At 36.1% G+C, this 17,501-nt stretch overlaps 3 protein-coding genes across 7 annotated transcripts; all 3 read right to left on the reverse strand.

The window, feature by feature from the left end:
- Positions 1 to 1,738: 1,738 nt before the first annotated feature.
- Positions 1,739 to 7,151, reverse strand: LOC18098067 (OVARIAN TUMOR DOMAIN-containing deubiquitinating enzyme 6). Of its 5 annotated transcripts, XM_052452351.1 has the most exons (11): positions 6,928 to 7,149; positions 6,418 to 6,458; positions 5,467 to 6,334; positions 4,842 to 5,003; positions 4,319 to 4,396; positions 3,624 to 3,702; positions 3,400 to 3,539; positions 3,120 to 3,254; positions 2,863 to 2,928; positions 2,590 to 2,764; positions 1,739 to 2,357 (listed from the first exon to the last, which is right to left on the reverse strand). In XM_052452351.1, exons 3-11 carry the CDS (start codon positions 6,142 to 6,144, stop codon positions 2,128 to 2,130), a joined length of 1,743 nt encoding a protein of 580 aa, XP_052308311.1. In that variant the 5' UTR covers positions 6,145 to 6,334; positions 6,418 to 6,458; positions 6,928 to 7,149; the 3' UTR covers positions 1,739 to 2,127. The 5 variants fall into 5 exon arrangements, with proteins under 5 accessions (XP_052308311.1, XP_006384751.2, XP_052308312.1 ...); XM_006384689.3 differs by lacking the exon at positions 3,120 to 3,254 and having other exon boundaries at positions 6,928 to 7,148; XM_052452352.1 differs by lacking the exon at positions 6,928 to 7,149 and adding an exon at positions 6,787 to 6,807 and having other exon boundaries at positions 5,467 to 6,458.
- A 1,832-nt stretch (positions 7,152 to 8,983) lies between these two features.
- On the reverse strand, positions 8,984 to 13,515 carry LOC18098069 (mitochondrial fission protein ELM1). The gene is made up of 10 exons (XM_006384692.3): positions 13,193 to 13,515; positions 12,813 to 13,048; positions 12,135 to 12,231; positions 11,615 to 11,764; positions 11,370 to 11,496; positions 10,487 to 10,599; positions 10,339 to 10,402; positions 10,155 to 10,248; positions 9,934 to 10,042; positions 8,984 to 9,463 (listed from the first exon to the last, which is right to left on the reverse strand). The coding sequence occupies exons 1-10, from the start codon at positions 13,373 to 13,375 to the stop codon at positions 9,362 to 9,364; spliced, it is 1,275 nt and encodes a 424-aa protein (XP_006384754.1). The 5' UTR covers positions 13,376 to 13,515; the 3' UTR covers positions 8,984 to 9,361.
- A 752-nt stretch (positions 13,516 to 14,267) lies between these two features.
- On the reverse strand, positions 14,268 to 16,083 carry LOC18098070 (capsanthin/capsorubin synthase, chromoplastic). The gene has a single exon (XM_006384693.3). It carries the CDS (start codon positions 15,925 to 15,927, stop codon positions 14,437 to 14,439), a length of 1,491 nt encoding a protein of 496 aa, XP_006384755.1. The 5' UTR covers positions 15,928 to 16,083; the 3' UTR covers positions 14,268 to 14,436.
- Positions 16,084 to 17,501: the final 1,418 nt, after the last annotated feature.

Genomic DNA, 17,501 nt, shown 5'->3' on the forward strand with positions numbered 1-17,501 from the left:
TTTTTTTTTTTTAAAATTATTTTTAAGATCAATACATTAAAACGATCTGAAAATATAAAAAAAATATTTTTTAATATTTTTTTTTATTTTTTTAAAATAACACAGTTTTAACCATATTCCCAAACAAAACTCTAGCAATGGCGAAGAAGTAATTTTCAAGCAAGAAATATATTAATTCATCAGATAGCTTGCCATTCAACTTGTTATAATATAAGGGTTGCTGCCAATGTTATGTATAGATGTAAAATTAAATTATGTAAAAATTATTTTAATATGATTTAATTAATTTGACCGATTTAAAGGTAGTCCAAATAAGTATTACTAAAAGTACAAGAATGAAATTAAAAAAAAATAAAATATAATGGAGGAATGGAAAAAAATAGGATAGGGGCAATTGAAAAAAAAAAACCGCTTGTGAAGCTCCATATTAATTCTCGACTGGTAGTTTCGAGCCTATTTGAGATTGTAGTAGGGGTTGTGGTTCAAAGTATTTTAGCTTAGAAATATATCAAAATGATATTTTTTTATTTTTAAAAAATTATTTTTAAGATCAGTACATCAAAACGATTTAAAAATATTAATAATTTTTTTTTAAAAAAAAATTAAAACAACATGATTTGAAACACACTCCCAAGCATATATTAGCAGCAGCGAAGAAGTAATTTTCAAGCAAGAAATATATTAATTCATCAGCTAGCTTGCCATTCAACTTATTATAATGGAAGGTTCGTTGCCAATGTTATATATATATACTTGCAACCTGCCTTTACCTTCTCATTGTCTCAATCACGTAAATAATAATAATAATTTATGAATATAGGAGTCCTCCCATCTTACTGGTGTCCGTCAACAGAGGAAATTAGAGGCAGACAAGCTAAAAAAACAAATGGAAAAGATATTCCGAGAAATGTTTTTTCCTTGCTGTCTACGTCATCTTTCTCAGTAGGCCTAGCCTTGAATTAATAGATTTTCTTCTTCAACCCCTCGATTGTTTTTCTGAAAAATTTTGAATTTTTTTATTTTTGTTTTATTTGCTGATATAAAAATATGATGTGTAGTTAATTATTTATTTATAAATAGTTTTTCTTCTTCAACCCTTGTGTTTATTTATTTATTTAATTAGATGTGTAGTTAAGCTTTTTAATTTACATTTAGAATTTTTTTTATGTAAAAAAACACGTGGAAAAAACTTCATATCTCACTATTTTTGTTAGAAAAAAAATAGTTTTTTAAGATAATTTAAAAAACATACACCAAGCACTTGCCAACGTAACATGATTATCTAGTAAAATATGACTGTTAATTAATATTCTTACAATTTGTTTTCTCTTGTAAAATATGATTTTTAATTAATATTTTTTCAAACAAAATCTTTTTTTAATTAACTTGCTAAATATTTAAACTAGTTAATTAATAAATGATATCTTATAAGAAACGTGTCACGTAAATAACAAAGATTCAACTGGAATTAGGGAGCAAGTGAGATTTTTAAAGAAACAAAAAAGAGAGAACCAACCATGTATTATGTATAAAACTGCTTACAGATTGATAGAATTCATAGAGAAAAAATCTACACGCTTTGTTTTTTTTTCTTTGATAGGTTGACATGTTAAACACGTTCGAGTAAGAGCATGAACTCTACCTCACACACAAGCCTTCTGTGATCTTCCACCATTGGATGAAAATAACTCTAATATCATAACAAAGAATTAATCTTGATTTCAAAGACAGAAAGAAATAACTCTAATATCATGGTGAATGGTAGGAGTAGATTTGAACATACTAATTCACCTGATAATATTTCTCCTCGAGCCGTATATATCAAACGGAACATTCACATGACAATGCTATTATTGACTGCTAAACCAGCCAAGAGACAACACTGTAACATTTCAATGCCTAGACCGAATCATAATATGCTCCACGTTCTAGTTAGAAAAGGCCATCTTAAAGGTTAGCTACTACTATATCCATTTTATTGATCATTCAAACTTCAAAAACAGATTCTAAAGTTCTGGAAGTTTGTGTTTCAATTGGACCAGGTTTTTTTTTCTCTCCATCTAAGTACAACGCCAGCACTGAGAGTCAATTTGGTCTGCCGGGAAAATTCTGAATCTCTGTCGTGGTTCATTCAGTTGCCTTGCCTTTGCGTCTGCTGCTGCTGCTGCTGCTGGTTTCCACGAGGTAACAAACCATGGAATCCACATCATCACCAAATATGCTGTAGGCCTCGATTGCTTGCAGGTAACTGAATCCCATTGACAGCACGATCTGCATACTGCTGCTAAGGACAGTATCCTGTGAGCCATGTTCTCTTGCACCTTCCACCTTAGTAGTCTCACTGGCCGATGATGATCCTGCAAATCCAAGTTCATATCATTGTCAGCAACACAGAATACAAGCAGAATTCACCCTTAAAGACAAAAAAACTCAATACTTCTAATAGACTAAAGATGGAATAAATCAATGAGGAGAGCAAAATGATGATAACAGCCAGAGGTGTGCCCTATGTTCTTCTTTGGTCCCCCCAGTTCATGAACACATGTTCTCATTGAAGTACCATCCCCTGTGTAAAGTCTGAGTACTTACTAGCGCCAGAAGATGATGGTTCTGCACCAGAAGTAGAAGATCCTTTACGGCCAAGTTGTGGTTTGAACTTGTTATCAGCAAGATACTCAGCTCTAGAAGCTTCCATCACCATGCGTTCGATCTCCTTCTCAGTAACCTCAAGATCAGAGTAAAACTGCCCCTCAGCCAGAAGTGCCTGTCAGCATTAAGCATCATAAAGGAGAGTTTGGTTACTATCCTAGCTAGCCAAATATCAACACAAAACATAAGCTGAACTACGTTAAAGATACTTGCATTATCAATCTGCTGGTCTTGTTGAGCTTTAATAGCAGCTTTGACCTGATCTCTATCCACACTTGCCTGCAAACACAATTGTTGCCTGTGTCAGCAACATCAATCTCTTTCACTATACTAGCCTGTTACCAATAAAAGGAAGAAGAGCAATCCCACAATCAATAAGTCCAGTTATATTTCAACTTATCCAGCAATTGGCATGCTGATATTGATACTTTAAATGCAAGTTCACAGTTGATAAATCATCAACTACTAACCTTCACAGCAATAAAAATTAAAGGTGAAAGTAGTGTGGAGGGAAAAATGCTGCTCAGATTGTGTGGAAATTTCCCATAAGCTATCCCTATTAGTTCATCAGTATGGACCTTGCCAACTTCTATTGTTCTTTGATCCTACACCTTAATTTCACATATCCTTAAACATTTGATTTGCAGGAAAAATAATGAACTGAAGAGGGAAGGCTAATATAGGTATGATCACTGGAGAAAAAATTATCATTTTGCCAAGACAAAGGGTACAAAAGTTGCAGAAACTCACCCCTTGAAGACAGCTGAAACCAAGTCCTGCACCAATTGTTGAGCGGCGTGGGTTGACAAGAGAGTTGTAATGATTACCATGATGATAGCTTAGCTGTATGGGAGGTGTGTCTGTATTGTAGCTCCCAATGTTGATGGGTTCTACATTAATTGTTTTGATCAGTAAGAAGTAAATAGCAAATGACCCTGAATAATTTAAACCATCAATTCATCACAAGTAGATACCGGTGCTATAGGAATAAATGTGGATTGGTCGATTGTACATTTCAGATAAAGCTTGGATCTCCACATTGTTTCCATACACCTGACAATTGAGATGAAGGAAGTGAGTGTTCACATCACTCATTCACATTACAAAGTCTAAGGCACAGGTGGTTGTTAAAAATGCTGGACCAAATGTCTAATTGCCTGCCTACAATACCCCAAAAAGATTAACCCAAGCAAGTGGGTGACAGCAAACAATGGAAGCAGAGGTTGAAAAAATTGATCAAACTAGGTATTTGTTCACATCCACTCAAAAACCTCCAAACAAAGCTTCCATGTCAAGAAATTTGCCAAGCAATTCACAGATAGGTCCTTCATTTGCAACCTTTGAAGTTGATATGCCTCGAATAACTCTTCCTATGTAGAAAAATTTCTCAGTTTAACGCTCCCCCTTTTCCATCCCCTAAAGACTAATGGCAGCACCCTCAAAGGGGTGGCATGTAGGAGCAGTCCCAAAAATCCTCAAATCACATTTATTACCATCCCAATGCAAGTGTAAATGAACTGCTTTCTCAAGTGAAGTGTACAAATATCATTAACTTGCAAATCATATTCAGGAGGTGATATGTGATAAGAAAAATATGCCAGGTGCCATACATTTTTGCCTTGCTGGATATTGAAAGAGTGAAAAGTGAAATTAGATACAGTATCCATACCTTGTCTCTTCTCTTCCTCTTACAGTAAGATGTAAAACCTTCAGTAATGAATTGAGAAAAGTGATCCCTTTCCCTTTCCTGAATGAACCAAAAACAAAAATACGATGTTGTCAGGGGTGCTATTCACAATTTCTTTTTTTTCCTATGAAACTCAACGCTATTCTCTTAAACCGTCCAGGAATTTATCTTCATGATTTAACGTTGCATACATAAAATCAACATTATACACTGTTCTCTCTCTCTCTCTCTCTCTCTAATCTACACTGTTCTCTCACATTGTCTAGGAATTTATCACATGATTATCAATTAATACACCTAGTAAAACTAAAATACAAATGACAAAAACTAGCATCTAATACAGTGGAGTGTCTTTTCACAAGGCTGCCTTGGATATTATCACAAGAATAAGAGCTTCCAACACTGTTTAACCAGATGCATGATTAATTCAAGTAGATGCCAAGCCAGAACAAAATTACCATGAACTTGAACAATGAAGTATCAAAAAAAGAAAAAAAAATCTTACCATATAGTCCACGCACATTTGTCTGGCCAAATCATACATTTCAGAATCCCCATAAACTTGATCTGTCACAGCACGGAAGAGACAATTCCCATCCTCCAACATTCTTTTGACTTCTAACCCTTTGGACCGTCTGATGTCAATCTCAAACTGCCGCTCTCTTTCCTGCAATAGATGCAAAATGCCAATTTTAGAGAGAAACAGCAGTTTAATTGCTGAGATGCTAAATCATATCATTGGATCAGGATTGCAATTCTCAATCAAATGAACAAAAAGGCAACACTACAATATCTACTGTACTAAGCATTAAAAAAAAAGAGAGAGAACCACATCAGTGACAATAAATATTTTCCTCATACATGAGACCATAGGCCAAGTGGAAACAGAGGCAAATCCAACTGAGCCAATGAACATAAATCAACTAGAGATCATACCACAACTACAAAGTCTTAACTCCTAGAAACACAATTCAGAATAGTAGTGCTTGAAACATGTGAATTAACACAATATGACCACATACAGCTGCACAAAGCTTGTGGACTTATTTTTAAGCTAGAAAAATCGTATCCATAAATTGCAACAGTCAAGGCATGCCTCACCAACTATATATTTAGCATTGGGAACTTACGAAATCATCATAAGAGGAAACGTAGCAAGGATTCTGCTCATCAGCACTATTGTACCCCTCAATTTCACCATGAGACCTTGGAGAGGATGGCCGTGATCCAGTTGGTGAAGACCTTGTCGAAACAACAGGCCAAGCGACTGCTCTCCTAGATGATCCAATTCGCACAGAATTTGAAGTTCCTGATATAAATCTCCTTGAATTCGAGTTTGTTAGGTCAGGTTTTGGAGGTGGCACAGGAGGCGGTGGCGGCTGTGGGCTTCCACTACCGTTCTCTGGAGGATCAGAACTTGAACCTTCACTCTCCACATGAGATCTCTCCAAAATCAGCCCACCCAATCCTTTAACCGAATCTCCTGATCCCACCCCTTCCTCATTACCCACTTTATCGTTATCAACAATTTCATCATTTAAACTGTCACTTCGGTCACCATTTGTGCTTCCCATCAAAAGCTCGTCACTTTTTACCACTTTATTATCATGACTACCACCATTCTCCAAGAATTCATCGACCACTACCTGCTCTTGCACCTCCTCATCAACATCCTCATCTTTCACAGTCGAAACAGCCTGAAGGATGCTAGTACCCTGTGTGTCTGGCCTAGCAGCCGAAGAAGAAGATCCTGCCCGGCTCTGGTTCGAAGAAGAACCACTGCCTCGCTGAACTAGAATACGAGTCATCTGGCTTCAATCTTTATCGTCCTCAATTATTTACTAAGTGCGTTAATTCTTCCTCCAAAATGGCCAAAACTTAAAGACTCGTAGGTTTGTCGCGCGTTCTTGCCTTAGGTGCAGTGATGCCAATTCCTTGGCTGAAGGAATTCTTCCAGCCCAGCGCACTCAGCTCCTTGTCGTTGCAGCGAAAGGATTTCTGCATTCCCCTAACAATTTTCATGAGACCCTGACCTCCAACTTTTAAATAATAATAACCTTCTCTAAGTTGTCGAATTTTACCCGGAATAAGAAATCCAAAGATTCACCTTCAAAAGCCCAAGCTGCAACCAACACACAAAAATCAAACAATAAAAATCACACCTTTCTTTAAAACATAACACTTTCAGGTTTCTGAAGTTCTTTCAATTCTAAACCCTTCAACCCTTTTCCAATTCCCAAAAAAAAGGAAGGAAATTCAAGTGAAGTATGCCTCAAATCCTAGCCAAATCATTATCCTTCAAAGATTGTTCCCTTCAAAATACTAACTTAAAATATACAAGATTGAAAAATCCAAAGCCTTGATTATCAAGAAAAAGACACTTCTTTAATCCACTTAACTACACTAATTAACTTAGATTACACAGATACAACTATAAACAGTTTCATTACTTTTCTTTCGCTTTCCCATCATTTTTCAGCAACCAAACAAAGACCGCATAATCAAATCAAGAACACGAGCAGAGATCAGGTGAAGAACAGAAAAGAAAACCCTAGAGTTGACTCAGCACGAGTTATAACAAGAAGACTCACCTCACAGAGAAAGAGAGAGAAGAGTAACAGGTTAAGAAAAGAAATTTTTTTGAGATCTGTAAAAGCAAAAACAGAGAACGAAAGAGAGAGTCCTTTTATTTTAGGGTTTTATTTTTTATTTTTATTCTTATTTATAAAGAAGCAAAGGATGATAAAGCAAAGAACTTGGTGGAGAAGAAGAAGGAGAGAGAGGGGGGGCGTTTTAACGGTGGATGGAGAGAGAGAGAGTGAGGGATGTGACGTGGAGTCTACTACATAGGAGACGGCTGAGCGATGATTGCTACACGTGCCGTTTTTTAGCATGTTTGTTTCGCACGTGTGGAAGGTGATAAATTAAATTATTAAGGGCAGGATTCTTAAAGGTGTCCCAACTATTGACCTTTTCTTACTTGAGTTACCTAAGTCTTTTTTGCTTCAATTGACACCCCTAAATGTTTAAATTCTCATTTATTTATATAACAACTTAAGATGAAGATGAAATTCATGAATGAATATGTATGAAAAGTTTTGAAATTTTATTTAGTGTTGAAACGAGTGTATAGAATATAATTTTAAAACTTAGTTCGGCGGGTTGATCATGGATCTAAACCAGTTTAGGTTGAAAAAAAATCTGGTTAATTTGGTAGCATAGCTGACCAAACTTGACTCGGTTAAAATCCGACCATCTATTCTATGATTTTGTTTTTGATTTTTTTCTAAAATAATGTTATTTTGATTTATTTTTTTAAAATAAAAATCAACATGTGTTGGTCAAAACAATGTTATTTTAATTTATTTATTTTTAAAAAAAATTAAAGGTCGATCTCCAACTCATGATCTATCATGAATCAAGTTTTAAAACAACAGTAAAGAATACTAAGGAGAAGCTAAATGTGTATTTGGTATTTCGATTAATTTTAAAAAAATATAAATTCAATGTATTTTTAGAGGAAAAAAACTCTCAAACTACAGTTCTAAATTACATGAAAAAAGGATCATAATTTCTATTATATCACATATTTTTGAGCCATGCCTCCCATGAGAAAATCAACTAATCTTAATCCCCATAAAAAAATAAAACCAGTTTTGTGTATGTATATGCAGATCAAGCAAATTCTATTCCTGTCTAGTACATGCCACAAAAGTCCAAACGGTTACCTTAAGAATCCAATTGAGATAAGAAAAAATTGTGAAGGACTCGACTGAGACTATATATATGATTGGAGGACCATTTTTGGGTTTCCGAATTATTAATGTAAAGAAGACTGAGAAGTGATGGATGGTTGACGTACGCGTGTGGTGTCATGTTTGCTCCCTGTTTTCGAGTCAGAGAGAGAGAAGGCGCAAGACTGAGCTATATTCCTAATTTCCTTGCTCGTTTGGCTAATCAATCCCTGTGATGTATGTAAATCTTCACTTTAGTCCCTAAACTTCGGTTTTACTTAATCATGATAGCTGAGGTCAAGGCTTTAGCGAGAGAATTCTGAAGGCTGCTGGTAAGAAGAGCATGCATACATGAAAGTTGGGAGATCATTAAACTCGGCATGGAAATGAAACAACTGAGTGAAAAAAGGAAGAGTCTGATCGGATGTCCCCATAATGCTAGTGGTGGCAGCAAAACCAGCCTGAGAACCAAGTCGAAAACGGCTAAGCCTTTTTTCCATCCTTTCCGGTGGTGCTGGGCCGCTTTTGGTGCAACTATGATAGGAGCCGGAGCACCCACAATGCCTTTTCCTTTAGTGTCTACCTTTGGTTCTTGAATAATGATTTTTGTTGCTTCACCACTGCAAAATGTAGCTAGTGATCAGGAGACAGCTTGTTGAAAAACAATGCCAGGAAAAGACGCGACTTATATAGGAGATCGAGTTAATGGATTAGCAAAGGAGTGGTTGCCACAATCTAACTTGCTCCACTTCATACAAAACAACGAATTGGACGACTAGAAGGCAAAACTCGACAAAGAAGCTGTAGAGCCTAACCGCTTTCATATTTGTTCACTGCAAAGAGGAGAGTTGAATGGTAAATAGAAACAAAGTTATTGCTACAAGTAAATAAAAAGAGATCCAGGAATCACATCTTGGTCGAAATTCATCTCATTAGAGAGGGGTTTTCCTCTGTATAAATCAATCGCTATTCAATTTACACCTTTCAGAAAAACAAAGAATACAGTGGGAAATTTATTTTCACAACGTAAAATGGGTGCCAAAACTGAAAGGACTTTAAATAATGCTGCACAAGAGGAAAGGATGCTATTCCTAAATTACAAGCCGCACTAGATGAGTTTGCCTTTATTTTTTACATGTATATCCCAAAACTCCCATAGGTAAAAGAAACCAATTTTAACATGTATCAATGCTTTGCAGTTGGAATTCCTAAAAGTAATATCGAACAAACCGAATTTCCCTTCCCTTTCAAAACAAAAACGTCTTTCAAGAATAACAACTATAAACAAGTTTTATGGCCGCACTCTCAATCCTCTTTCAGCAAGCACTTCATGAACTCGACGAGCAACTTCAGCAGTGTCATTTAGAGGTGGGTAGCTCCAGCTTTCTGAAATCTGAAAGAGATAGACAAGCAGATTACCTACGTAATTAAGTGAAGGAGAAACTTGATCACTACATGTACTGGTTAAGATATAGATGAGAATTCAGTCGGTGCACTAATTATTCATTGCATAAAGGGAACAACAATTTCCAGAAATAAGAAAAAATAATCAGAACAAATTCCCAGGACAGCCATTACAAAACCTATCAGCTAAAGTGGATGAGAAACAAGTACTTTCATAGTTGTTTGGCGATGTATGACCATTCAAATTTACCTTCAGTTTTTTTTACAAATAACACAATCTTTATGAAGTAGAAGTATTATCATATTTTTACATAAAGTAAAATTTTGAAAAAATCTTCTAGAGAAGAAATAATAAATGAATTTGCATTTAACTAATTGAAAAAACAATGTTCGACAGCTAATATGGGTCTGGGAGATAATTAGTACATCATTTAAATAAGTATTCTACTATTTACTTACATCCTCAGATCCTGTAAATGGTCGAACCACTCCTCGCTCACTCAAAGATTTATGGAAGTCAGCCAACTTCCATGTGCAACGTTCAGATCCCATCACATAAACAGGTTTCCTGCAAGAACAGTATTGGAGTTTTAAATCAGCATTTACAAAATAAAACAGGGCATCTCGGAGCTTTTATGTTCTAAATCATCACAGTTGATAGAGATAATTTTCATGCATACCCAGTACTGCAAGCCTCACTTATCATACTGACTGAATCTGCTGTGACAACAAATGCGTCTCCCCAAGCTAAATGTCCCATATATGGATTTGGCTCTGAATGTTATGACATGCAAAACTTATAAGATTGTGAGCTCTAGTAATTTAACTAGTATGAATTGAATTTTTCAAATCAATCAACAATACCTTCACCATCCCAGATGTAAACTTTTGGATTATTTGCAAGTTCTTTGATTATTATGTTTGAAACCTGTAGGTAGAATGACAGACGCATATATTGAGGGATAAGTGGCAGGTATTGGAAAAAGAAACTATGAGAAATGAGTGGCCATACCTTCTCAGGTGTCCTATTTGAGAAAAATATTCTGACACTCCCGCAGCTCACAAGCACGTTAGTCACAAAGGTACATAACTGCTTCGCTAGGTCCGTTCCATAACGACAGTGACCTAAACAATTTTAGGCACCATATCATATAATTATGTCTTAAATTCTCAGTCCATGAGAAACATCAAGAACAAAGAGAACGGGGAACTTTTAAGTTCTCTGCATAAAAATAATCATAAACCCAAACCCAAACAGAGCAGAACAAAAGAAATAATCGAACATGCCTTTTCAACTTCTAATTCTTTAATTGGGGCACGAACTCGTGACAATGTTTGATTTTAAAGTTTCAGTTATTGCTATGCTAACATTAAAAAAATAAAATAAATAAGAAAGCATTTCCTACAACAAATTCAATATAACTGGTGTTCTGAGATATATGATGGAATCTCACAAGGAATTGCATATCTTCAGCGCATAGCAAAGCCAAGTTTAGTTTTGGTAGTTGAGTTATTTTGAAGAGTCCGCATGATGTAAAAACAACAGCAATAATCAACTTCGACTCTCACAACAATTTCATCATTTAATTTCAAGGATCAACTTATGGTGTAGTGGAAAAGAGTTCCTCTTTACAGCAGATTTTCAAGGTTTGAACCTCCTCCCACCCCTCTCCCTCCTTCTCCCCCAGGGTTTGAATGCAACAAAAATCAATATATGCAGTAGTGACCACGAAGGCAATACTCCTATGAGATTAATATAACAAAAAATAAAATAGCATAATGCACGGACCACTATATCAAGAAAAGACAAACAATGGAAGTGAGACTGACAATTTGCACCAAAACTGTCTAATCACAAAAGAGTACAGTGGGTTAAAAGTGTAATGGCTAATTACATGAAGGCCCTCCAATGTTAACCACCAGCAAAGGCTTTGGCAAAGGTGCAAACTCGTCATGCCATGTACTAGCTGCACTGCGTAACGCAGCAAAATCAATTTGATGTAAGGCTCCCACGGTAAGAACCTGAAGTTCAATGGTCATGTTATAAACTGCTAATTACCATCTTCAAAAAGAGAGATTGTCAACAAAAAAGTCTCATTACTACCAACCAACTAGAGCAATATAATGTTTTGATACATACCACATGCTCATCAGGAGGTTCGCGTGGAGTTATCCACCTCTGAAGAAATCGAGGAACTTGTTCTTGTGCTTGGGGAGTCAAAGGATAATAATCGTGATGAGGTGTGACAACCAAGTCAAACCTACTCAAGTCTGACCTTGGATGTTGAATCTGCGTGAGAAAAATAAAATGAATATCGAAGCTTTTGTGCAACAACAGAAAGAGGATCGAGTTGAATTGGCAGGGCAGCTTTGGAAGCTGTGTCTGACACTGTATAGTATGCAAAGAGTCCTTACATATGCATTGGTTTATTATAGAACTTTGGAAGCTGTAGCTGTCACTGTACAATAGGCTAACATAGGTATATACTAGCCCTTATGTATATAACGGTTTATTCATCCATCTGATACTAATAGCAAAAGGTTACAAATTGGATCCTCCTTGGTATATTTTTTAGATAGCCATCAAAGAACCGTGTTATTTATAGAATGTAGCAAATAGCTTTATCAAGTGCAATTTAAATTAAGGGAAGGCCTCAAACCTGAACAAGGAAAACTTTTTCTGATGCTAAACGTTTTATAGAGCTTGCAACAGAAATTGTATCTCTTCCAGATGCAACTACCAATAAAGGGCCATCCCTGAAACAATGCAGCAAAACAAATAAATTAAAGAAAAAAGAGGTCTGTTTACTGATAGGAACTAAGAGGTGTAAAACGGAAAATTCGTATTGCAAATACCAACAAGTTTGGGACCGCTGCATATTTTAGTGGAGTAATAGGTTTCAAATCCAACATAGCTCCACAGGGCAACAATCACATAAATGCAGCACAAGGACGAATTAAAAGACAAAAAAAAATAACAGAACCTTTTCATGAGTCTACATCGCAAGGTTAAAGCACCATTAGTCATTCACAACACAACCCTTTCATTTCCATATGAGCACATGATCTTCACAATCCATTAACCACCAATACCATAATCATGCATTTTCTTCACTTTCCTTTTCCTTTCACAAGGTTGCACAGATACCACGTCATCCATTAACCTCTACCACACGCCCATGTTCAATACAGATAAGCACGACTTACAAGAAGCGTACTTTCAAGTTTGCACCTTTGTTTGAATAAAACAGGTAAAATTCACTCGAAATGATATATACTTTTAACACTTTCAGTAACTTAACAAGTTCAAATTACACAAAAGCCTGTAAGAAAATTACTTCTCATAACTTTCTCGTGCCATATTCACAATCCGCTTCGAATCAGCTTCTAAAATTGACGACAAGCCCACATTGCGACCTTTCTCCGACGGCAGAGGTGAAAGTCTCCTCCGCCGCGACGCTATTAACCGCAAATAACTATATATCCGCCTTATGATGTAGTACAACAACTTGTGGAGAGAAATCGGTAGCCAATGCAACCACTCATTTATGCCTCCTCTTGGTCTCGTCACTCTCTACATCCATCCAATTAAATAAATGCTCCAAAAACCAATCCAAAAATAAAAGATTAAACCCTAATTTAGCAGGAACTAAAAAACAAGCAAAAATTATTTCTTTTTTTGTGATTAAGGAGTTGAAAAGGAGAGAAGTGAACTGACAAATAAGACGTGCTTATCATAGAGGCCAAGAGCACGAACTAAGCCGAGGCTCTGGTTTTCTGAACCGGGAAATCCGTTGCCGATGACGACGGCACGGCGAATGACACTGTACGCGCCGTTTTCGAAGATCTCCGGTACTCCCATGGTGGGACTCGGGGGTTCCGGTAGCCTTATTGGCTTCATGAATTGATTTCCACTCCGATTACAGATTCCAAACCCTAATTCCGTTCGAATTCGATAGCATGGAAATTTCCGGAGAGACAGAGAGGAGCCACTGGCTATTGCTAAGAACGTTTTGTTTTTCTGTTGAACTTTGCTGAAATGCAGGGTTGTTTTTAGATTTGCCTTATTGTGGGGGTGCAGGTGGAAAGCACGGCCCACAAATTAAAAGCCCAGCAACTGTGTGATAATTAAATAGAAAATTATTTGCAGCCCAATATATATATATATATATATATATATATATATATATATATATAAAACACTACAAATCAGGGGCCTGCGGCTATTGTAACAGTGTGGAGACACTCTTGTTTGGTAATGTTTGTTTGTGCAGTGGCATGTGTTTTTTAAAAGAATTATTTTAAAAATATATTTTTTAATGAATTTTTTTTAAAATATATTTTGAAAATAAATTGCTTCCATAATATTAAACACTACCATAAGTATCCTACGTGCTCCAAGTCTGATCTACTCTAGCGTTCGGGTTAATGTAGTTGATCCATGTCAATTCATCAACTATAAAATGATGTTATTTTATATAAAAAAAATTAAAATAATATTATTTTTTTATAAATACAAAAAAATATTAAAATAAAATTATTTTAAATAAAATTTTAAAAAATCAATCTCTTAGATAAATTCTCATCCGGGTTTTATCGAGTTCACCGGATTAATTCTGAAAATCCAATAAAAAAACAAATCGAGCAAGTGAGATCTCATACATTTTAAAATGTTTGATCACTAAAAAAGTATAATCATGGAAATTCTTAGAGACCGGAGCAAGAGCAGAAAGATTGAATATGGAGTGCAGTGCTTGCAGGGATGAGTGTTCATGAGATAGTGGGGAATCCACTTGACTAATGGCTAAGCATTTTCAATTGATTTCAGGGATCCAGTGAGTGGACCAATTTCAAATACAGTATAGTCCAATGCAGCAAGAGATGACAAATGTAATCAAGAATGATTTTCTTTTATTCAGAAAACATGAACACTTCTTCAATCTGTGTCGCGACTGTGTATCCTCAGATGGCTTCATGAGCCAAATTCCCTACCATTCTAGCCAGAGGCACAGGACACTTTGTAACAATGTCAAACCTGGATGGATTTGAGGCATTACGAAATAAAGAGAAGCTTAATAGAAGAAGCTCCCCAAGGGACAAACTTGAGGAGAGGAAACCTTGCCAGTAATAAGGATCCAAATCAAAGAAAGCATCGAAGAACCTCCTCGTCCCCTTCAGATCAAGCTTCAGCAAAGTCTCCATCCCAAAAGAATAAAACTCCCTTGTACACCTCCTCTCTAATGGCCACAAGCCATTCCACACTCTATGATGAAGTGGCCTGCCCCTGATCATTCTGGTTGAGCCAAGACACTCCACAATGGCACCAGCTACAATTGGGGCTAAGGCCATTGTTCTAGCCACCATGTACCCAGTTGAGGGGTGGACTACCCCTGAAGTCCCGCCGATAGCCATCACACTTTGAGGGATTCGTGGGAGAGGTCCTCCCATTGGAATCAAGCATTTCTCTTCCTCGATAACATTCTTCACTCTGATTCCTAAATGTCTTAGCCTTGCTACCATCCTGTTCTTGACCTCCATGTATGATAACAGAGGCTTACTAACCAAGGAAGTCTCTTCCAGAAATACAAGATTGGAATCAAATGGCATAGCATACAAAAAGGTTGGAAGTTTTGAATTGTTTGCACGCAAACAAGGTTCATTTCCCAGATGGGAATCTCTCCAATCCATAAGAACCATTTTATCCAGATCAAATGGATGGTAATCAACTTCAGCTAAAATGCCATGAGCAATCTGATATCCATGGTTTCTTGGCTTATCATACTCAGTAAAAGTACTAGCAAAACCACTTGCATCAACAACTAAGCTAGCTCTTAGCTCAATCCCATCATCACAAACAATTGAAGATTCAAACTCCTCATGCTTCACTTTCCAAACCTTAGCCTTATGAAACCTAACCCCATTAGAGGCACAATTCTCCAACAATTTTGTCTTGAATTCCTTCCTGCCAACACGAGCATAAGGACGATCTAAATACTTGGTCTTGTCATCATCGATATAGACACAAGTCATAGGCCATGTTTTGTCCAAGCAATCAACAAGCCCCAAGCTCTCAAACTCATCAACCCAAACACCGTAGTTATTAGGCCACATAGAAAGCGGGGAAGGATCAACACAACATACCTTAACTCCATAGCGAGACACTTGCTCAGCAAGACGCAAACCAGCCGGGCCTGTCCCAATAACGATCACATCAAAGCAACGATGCCTGTCTGCAGGATCAAACCATGAGAGATCAAAATCCAAGGACTCAGGTTTTGATAGAGGTTTCAAGTCAAGAAAGCTTCCAAACTTGCTGCTTTGGATTCCATGGTGGGATTTTCTTGAAGGTGTGGTCTGGGGTTTTCGAGAAGAGAATAGAGGAGTAGGTTTATGGTTTAGCAGAAAAGTTTTTGCTTCAGGGGCTGGAGGAAACAGCCTGATAAGAGTTGCCATGTGCAAGTACCGGAGAGAAAGAGAGAGATAGGAAGCAGTAGTATGGAAACAAAGAAGAGTTGGCAGAGAAATTCTTGTTCATGGGAGAAGTACTGGAAGATAGTGTTGAATAAAGACATAGTGGAATCCCTGAGTCTCCGCAAGAAAAGGATACTCCCATGACCTACCAGTGTGGTTGCAAGTTTCAAAGAAACAATGGGAAACATCAAATGAATTCCCCCAACTTCTACACTCATTCCTAATTGATCTCAAGTTTATAAATTTTATCGATTTGATCCTTTCTCGGTTCAATTTTTTTTTTATCAAATCTTCTTTAAAATAACATTCCATAAAATGTGAAAATGTTTACAAATGGAAAGAATCCAATTAAAAAACATGAGAAATGTTTGAAATTTAATAAAAATATTTGGCCCAAGTTTCAAACAAGCTAAGTATTTAGCGGAACAAACTAAATGTTAATACATTTAGATTAAGTTTTCCAACCTTCATATAAATACAATACAGAGATTTAGATAACGTTTAGAAACGCGGTTAAAATTATGTTTTTAAAATTTTAATTTTTTTATTTAAAATTATTTTTTTATATTTTTAAATTGTTTTGATGGACTGGTGTTAAAATAATTAAAAAATATATTATTTTGATATATTTTCAAATAAAAAATATTTTGAAAAACAACAGTATTATCAAAGGCTACCTCCAGACTATTCATTGACCAAGCCAGATTCTAAACAGGTTAAGATCATAGTACAATACCAAAAAAAAAAACAAGAGGAAAAAAAACAGACCGTTTTAAAAAAATTCCAATATATCTAATTAATTTTTTGTTACAAAAATGTATGCAGAGAGATAGTTGATTACACTTATGTTGAAGTACACAGGGCCTTTACATTATTATATATATATCTAGAGGAATTTCAACGCATTTATGTCGAAGTTGAAATTTAAAATATCTTTATAATCGGATATAATTGAACATGGCATAATTTTATAATTTATTCGGCTAAGTATCATAATACATTTCTGATCCATGCAAAAAGCTTCATTCTCCTGATCTTCTCGGGGAAAAAAAATGAAAAGATGCTACCAATCGATACGGAGAGAAGGCTGGTTGGCCATTGTGTCTTGGATTGTTGATATGTGCATGTCTGCATGAACAAAATGTAGGCCCTCTTTAAACTAAGCCATTGCTCCTTCTTGAGGACCTGGTAGCTTTGTTAACAGTAGCAGTGAAAATCTCTTTATCTAGCTAATATCACTGCTTTCCTTTATTTGATTCGAGTTTGCAATAAGCTGTGTGATTTTACATATGGCATGTCTATTGCCTTTTCCTTTAGCCCGTGTGATGGCCTGGCACTGGCCTGTCCCCTGTGGCTGTTCTCATGATCTTGCTCTTATGTGCAAATTCCTTCGATTCTTTTAACAACAAGCTTGCATAAATAGGAAAGAAAAAACAAATAAAAATTTGGAAAAACCCGGTTTTTGTTTTTCAAAGCTGCGTTGTTTCAAGTTTTTTTTTTTAAAAAAAAAAAAACTTGAGTTGGTTCTTGTTACCATGCCTAAAACTGCTACTGGA

Source organism: Populus trichocarpa, chromosome 4 (assembly GCF_000002775.5).
Source record: "Populus trichocarpa isolate Nisqually-1 chromosome 4, P.trichocarpa_v4.1, whole genome shotgun sequence".
Taxonomy (NCBI): domain Eukaryota; kingdom Viridiplantae; phylum Streptophyta; class Magnoliopsida; order Malpighiales; family Salicaceae; genus Populus; species Populus trichocarpa.